The sequence below is a fragment of the Heterodontus francisci genome, chromosome 22 (genome assembly GCF_036365525.1).
Source record: "Heterodontus francisci isolate sHetFra1 chromosome 22, sHetFra1.hap1, whole genome shotgun sequence".
Lineage (NCBI taxonomy): Eukaryota > Metazoa > Chordata > Chondrichthyes > Heterodontiformes > Heterodontidae > Heterodontus > Heterodontus francisci.
In genome coordinates this window covers 75,525,036-75,531,927 of record NC_090392.1, presented here as the reverse complement: position 1 = coordinate 75,531,927, position 6,892 = coordinate 75,525,036, and the positions used below count along the sequence as shown (strand labels likewise).

General features: G+C 44.1%; 1 protein-coding gene across 2 annotated transcripts in view; it reads left to right on the top strand.

Moving 5' to 3' along the window:
• The first annotated feature begins 2,290 nt into the window (after positions 1-2,290).
• The window catches only part of ttc12 (tetratricopeptide repeat domain 12), a 47,670-nt gene continuing 43,068 nt past the window's right edge, over positions 2,291-6,892 (top strand). For both annotated transcript variants that reach the window (XR_010977205.1, XM_068054344.1), the window contains exons 1-3: positions 2,291-2,367; positions 4,639-4,835; positions 5,874-5,892. Coding sequence is in view for 1 of the 2 variants with exons in the window: in XM_068054344.1 (XP_067910445.1) it covers positions 2,310-2,367; positions 4,639-4,835; positions 5,874-5,892 (274 nt within the window). In the remaining variant the exon portion in view is untranslated. The remainder of the gene's footprint in view (positions 2,368-4,638; positions 4,836-5,873; positions 5,893-6,892) is intronic.

Below are 6,892 nucleotides of genomic sequence, written 5' to 3'. Positions count from 1 at the left end.
AGCCTGTTGTGTCTGTCGTGGATCTCTGCAACAGAAACTCAGCTAGTCCCACTGCCCTGCTGTTTCTCCATATACCTGCAAACCTTTTCTTTTCAGATGCTTATCCAATTCCCTTTTGAAAGCCACAATAGTATCTGCCTCCACCACACTCTCAGGCAATGCATTCCATTCAGTGCAGCTAAACTCTGTCTCTGGCTCATCCGTCCCGTTGTTTCAATATTTCCTGACTCCTACCTATTTACAAGCTCTAGATACAGTTTCTCTGGCTCATTATTATTGTTTTATACAAAATTTGTATTATATTTTCATAGACTCATTTCTGCTTCGTGTAAGGTTTTCATTAGGACTGTCGCTATTTCTGGAGGGGCTGAATTTTATTGACTAGTAGAGACCCGCAAAACATTTGCAGTGAAGTTAGTATTTTGATTGCAACAGTACTTCTTTAAATGCAGGATTTCTGGTTATTTTTTCACCAAAGACTTTAGCAGAATCAGAACTTCTCACTTTGGAAAAAGATACAAAAAGCTGCCCATGTGTAAAGACACGCCTAGGAATATAAATATGAATTTTGACACAAGTCTGCCCGTGTGATTTGTTTATAGCCACAGAACATGAAAGTTTAATTGGGAACAATTTTCTCCCCTCCCGTGCTGTCAGCACCTCGCCTGACTGTACCCCGGAAACTTACCTTCCACTGTTTTATTTTCTCGCAGTTAGAAAACATATCCCTGAAACAACATCTTTACAAATTTGTCAAGCATCTCATCTTGCTAAAAAAAGCATTCTTTTCCACTACTCACTCTGTCCCAGTCAAAAATGGTGCAGTAAACTGAATGTGCCCCACGTGAATGACTCTCACATATCCCAAAGTTTAATTTAATGCAATGAATGGAATTGGGTTTTTTAAAAATTGCAGTCAGCAACCACTTCCCAGAGAAAATATTTTTACAAATTTGTCATGCATCTTATTCCATTGAAAAAAATTCATTTCCACTACCCAGTCAAAAATATTGCTGAAAACTAAACTCAGGAACCGCCTACCAAATAACCCCACCAATAGATCCGTCCCTTATTGTAACATTTTATTGTAACATTGAAGTAACGTCTACTGAATGTAACAATTTTTGGTCCATTTGATTGCCACCTGGAATAAACCGACAGGCACACCTCTTAAACTGGCCAATCAAAACACTTCGGACAGACAAAAACTGCGTATTATTATTATAGATTATTGTGTATATATTTTGTATTTATCTTGATCCTATTTCTTAGATTTATTTGAGATCAGTATCTGTGCTGTTGTATATTTAATTTGATGTTGCTTCTCTGGCTTATGCCATGTACCAGGCCTGACCTGGAGTTGACATGTTTCTGGAGTGTTGGCAAGCCTAATACTGAAGGAGGTAACAGAGTGAAGACCACCACCACTAGAAACTACTCGGCAGTCGGAGAATGTAGGGATAATCCCGAAAAAAATACACAGCAGGTGAGGCAACATCTGTGGAGAGAGAAACAGAGTTAACATTTCAGGTTGATGACTTTTCGTCAGAACTGGAAAAAGTTAGAGGTGTAAGAAATTTTAACTGAGACAGCGAAATGGGGAGGGGAGGGGTAGAACAAAAGGGAATGTCTGCAATAGGGTGGAGGGCAGGAGAGATTAAATGACCATCGAGACAGCAGTGTGAGGTAAATAAAGGTGGAAATGAAGCAAGTGAAGAAACAAAAGGTAGGGCTAGAGGAGGTAAAATGCCAGAAACAATCAGCAGCAGGTCTGGCAACATTAGAGAGAGAAACAGAGTTAACGTTTCAGGTCAATGACCTTTCATCAGAACCTTTTATGGACTGTTGAGTTTTTCTGGTATTCTCTGTTTTTATTTCAGATTTCCAGCATCTGCAGTATTTTGCTAAATATTTTGATGAAATATCACAGACCTGAAAGATTAGCTGCTTCTCTCTCCACAGATGCTGCCAGACATGCTGAGTATTTCCAGCACTTTCTGTATTTATTGCAGTATTTTGCTGTTGTATGGGTCTAGAGGAGGTGCAAATATCAGGATCATTATTAAAATAAACATTATAGGCAAAATTAGATATAATTATATAAGGATAAGAGATGAACCTGAACACATAATGTCCCTGTTATTTTCTATACAGCTGCCTGTCTGGGTTGCTGCTGGAGCCCAGATGCCAACTGGTGACTCGGGGCAACGGCGTCCCCGCTCCATAGCGACCGGCCGTCCAATGGGCGCTCGGTTTGTTGGTGGGTGGGCAGCAAGAGCACGGGCTATTGGCGGAGCAGCTGGAGAAGCATGGCCGCCGCTGGGAAACAGGAGTTGGAGCGGTTCCTGAGGGAGGTGGATGAGATCAGTGAGTGGAGGCTGGGGAGGGGGCAGTGAGTGGGCGTTGTAGTGGGCGGGGGCTGGGGAGTGGGTAGTGAGGGGGCGCTGGAGTGGGTAGTGAGGGGGGGCTGGGGAGGGGGAGGGGGAGTGGGGGATGGGGGGGAAGGGAGTGGGGGGGGTGAGTGGGGGAAGAGGGGCGAGTAGGAGTTGGCGAGCGAAGGAAGGAGATGGGGGGTTGAAATGCAGCAGAGAGGTCCATGTCGGGGAGGGAGTTGAGGGAGATATCGTGGGGGAGGGAGATGTCAGGTTGGGAGATGGGAGAGAGCAAGATGTCAGCGGAGATGGGGCGGGAGAGGGATGTGTCAGGGAGGGAGATAGGAGAGAGGCGGGATAGAGGGAGATTTTGTGGGAGGGTGATGGTGGTGGTGGGGGGCTGGTGGCGGGCACTAGAGGGTTCAGTCACTGTGGGTCCATAGGTTGAAAGCTAAGGGCTGGATATACATGATAGATACCCGATAACGTACATTAGAGCTTATGTATAGTGAGCAAATTTAATTCTGTATTAGGGTTTATATCTAGTGAACATATGTAATACTCTATGTTAAAGTTTATATGTGGTGTATTCTTGTAATTCTATATTGAATCTGGTATATAGTGAGCATATGTAATTCTATGTTATAACAACAACAACTTGTATTTATATAGTGCACTTAATGCAGTAAAATGTCCCAAAGAACTTCACAGGAACATTATCAATCAAAATTTGACATCGAGCCCCATAGGGGATATTAGAGAAGGTGACCAGAAGCTTGGTCAAAGAGGTAGGTTTTAAGGAGTGACTTAAAGGAGGAGAGAGAGGTAGAGAAATGTAGAGGTTTAGGGAGAGAATTCCAGAGGTTCGGGCCCAGGCAGCTGAAGGCACGCTGCCAGTGGTCTGCACGGAATGTCCTCAAGGGCCTATGGGAAAAGGAGATGGTGGATCCTGTCCAATGGTTCACCGAGCAGACTGGCCAAGTCATTTGGCAGAATGCCTCATCGTCAGAACTTTCAAACTAGCCACCAAGACATAGCTTGGCTGGTGGAGAGAAGGGCCCTCCCCGTCAGATCCTTCCTGCACGCCCGGAGTCTCACCGCCTTCGCACGCTGCCCTCTAGGTGGCTGTGGTGAGGAAGAGACCGTTGTCCACCTCCTTCTGGAATGTGCCTTTGCAAAGCAGGTCTGGAAAGAGATGCAGTAGTTTTTGTCGAGGTTCGCCCCGAGCAGCTCTGTAACACAGAACGCTATGCTCCACGGGCTGTTCACAGGGGCGAGATAAACCATCAACTCGGTGAAGACGCTATTTGGTCTGCCTGAACCTTGAAGGTCTTCCAGTACAAAGAGTTGTCCATGACTGATTGTTGCAGACTGGCACATTCCAAGGTCTAGGACTACGTGCTGAGGGATGCACTAAAGCTTGGGGCAGCCGTCGCAAAAGCTCAATGGGGAAAGGCCACTGTGTTAGGTCCTCCCGTCGTCGTGAACCGAGAGGCTGGAACCCGTGTAAAACCCCTCGGGCGGTATGCACCAAAATGTTTCTTGCTATGTAATGCAAATGTAGATTGTGTATAAAATGGAATGGAAAGAGTTGTGAGGCAGCTTATGTTCTGTATCGAAGGAATCTGATTTCTATTGTACTTTCTGAAATGTGAAATTTGAACTGCTTTGAACTTTATTGTAATGAATGTTTTTTACAAATTTTTATGAATAAAGTATACTTTGGGGGGAAAAAAAGCCAGTGTTTAAAATCGGGATGTGCAGGAGGCCAGAATTAGATGAGTGCAGATATGTTGGAGAGTTGTAGAGCTGGAGGAGATTACAGAGTTTGGGCAAAAATCTGATTGGACAGATTCCAACATGGCATTTTGTCCCGAAGGTAGGCAACAACATGTTCAAGGACTGTGGAGAGCAAACGGAGGTAGGAGATTGGATGATCGTTTGCAAGGACAGAAAGGATCAAGGGTGAGTTTTTAAAGGAGGGGTTGAGGACTGCAGAATTGAAATGGAGGGAGAAGGAACCTGAGGATTAAGGGGTAAGGCAATTGACATGGGCAGTCTTACAGAGGTTCAGGAGATGTGTATCTGAAAAGAGAAAAGATATAGCGAGGACCTGCAGTTGAGCTACCAGGAAGGGCAGGCTTATTGTGTTGAAAGGGTTTTTGCTCTTCCTTCCACCTATTTCACTAACCCAGTCTTGAAAGAATTGAAGGATCTCCAGCGCTTTTAAAACTCAGATGTTTTCTAATTGAATCTCCTTGTCTAGCTGATCTGGTTGAAGAACTTAAGTCTGACAACCCTGCAGTTCGAGAAAAAGCTTTTCAGAAAGCAGATGAGAAGCTGGAAAAAGGTTCTGGAGCTGAGGTAGTGGAAGGATGCAGAACAAAACTGAATCGGACGCTGATCAACCCGAACCTTTCATGCAGTACACCACCCCAGCCTCCTAATTTGCCAGGCCAATATGTAAGTTTTCGATCAGATTGACCATTAGAAGTGCCATTAAATGCTGGCCTTTCACTTCTGGCACTGCAGTTCAAAGATTGAAAGTCTAGTTAGCTGACCGTGAAATAGGTTTGTGCTATGTGAGACTACTCCCCTAATTAGCAGTCTCACTCCAAGCAGATTAATGATGTGGGATCAGCATCTATGGAGAAAAGACAGGTCATGGCATTTTGGGTGTGCACCCACTGCTTCATCAGAAGATGCCATAACTTGTCTGTTCCCTTTATAGGTGCTGACTGATCTGTTTTGTTTCAGCATTTTGTTTTTTAACAACGGGGAAACCCCGATGAAGGGTCAAGGGCAATACACAGGTAGAATCGAGAAGGAGAGAAGATGAGGCAAATGAAAAAAAGTAATGATCATTAAGCTTGGGGTTTTAAAACCCTGTACAAAGGTTGGGGGTGTGGGGGGTGGTGGTGGGTGCAGTTGGGTAGGGAGTCCCAGCATTTTGAAAGTAATGTGTGGAGTGTGAGTAATCTTGATTTTAATAGACTGAGGTTACGGTGAAGCAGAGAAGCTTGCCAGAGGTTGTAATGGAGGAATGAAGGGAAAGTTTGAAGGAAGAATTACCATAAAAATAGAAACAGGGAATATTTGTATTTTTGCATGCTTAGCTGTGAAATAGTTTGAGAGTTTGGGTTGTCTAAGGGAAAGACAAAATTGACAAGTATTAAATAACAAAAACTGTTTGTAGTTTTATTAAATTGAACAGCGCTCAGTATGCTTCCAGTATTTGAGCATTTGATAAGGTCATACTTCATTTAAACCATGTGTAATGTTGGGTTTTTGCATGTTGATACCAACTGTAATTAGCTTGGATTCAGCACAGCTCATTTGACATTATGTCGGGTTCACACGATGATTTGAAATCTCCCTCATGTCTAAATCCCTCAGTTGTATTACTGGGTTTCAGTCACTACCTGGAAGCTGTTTTTCTGTGATTCCACAGAGTGCCCATCTGATGATGGTAACTGACTTTTTAAAAATCTGTTTCTACAGGGAATGGCGACGAACCAAGGTAAGCTACATTTTAAAAAAAAGATAATTTGTGGCATAGGTTTATGTAAGGTTTTGAGGCAGTACTACATTAAAATATGCAAATGACAAGTAATTTGTTCCATGGTAGCTCCAGGTGTAGCAAACTTCTAGCTCGAGTTGAGTTTGAATCTCAGTTGGCATTTGAATTGGCTTTCCCACCATTGGAATGAGTTTAGGGAAGTCTTAATCAGATACTGGTCATAGGACAACTGAAAATGCTCCTAATTCATCACTAAGTTAGCAATTGTACTCTGCCATAGGATGGTTAGTGCAGTAGGGAGTATTTTCTGAGGTAATACTGAGGCACACTGTTGGGCTGTATCTAACCTGGGAGGTGGTGGCGGCGTGGTAATGTCACTAGACTAGTAACCCAGAACCCCAGGCTAATGATCTGGGGACATGGGTTCGAATCTCACCACAGGATATGGTGAAATTTGAATTCAATTAATAAATCTGAAATTAAAAGCCGTGAAACCATTGTCAGTTGTTGTAAAAACCCATCTGGTTTGCTAATGTCCTTTAGGCTTGGCTTATATGTGACTCTAGACCCACAGCAATATGGTTGACTCTTACAACTGAGTAGCTTGCTAGGCCATTTTATCAAACCGCTACAAAGTCTGAGAAAGAATGAAGCCAGATGGACTACCTGGAATTGACCTAGACACCGTAAACGACAACGGCAAACCCAGCCCTGCCGACCCTGCAAACAGCTGGAGAGCCGTCCCATAGACGAGTCGAGCAATAGCCTTCATACCTTGCAGACAATGTCCCTGACATCACCATCTCTGCGTATGTCCTGTCCGGCCGGTGGGAGATGGCAGCACAGTGGTCTACAGTTGGGAGGAAGTTGCCCTGGGAGTCCTCAATGTTGACCTCGGAGTCCATGAATTCTCATGGCATCAGGTCACACAGGGCAAGGAGAGCTCCTGCTGATTACCACCTACTGCCCTCCATCGGCTGATGAATCAGTACTTCTCCAT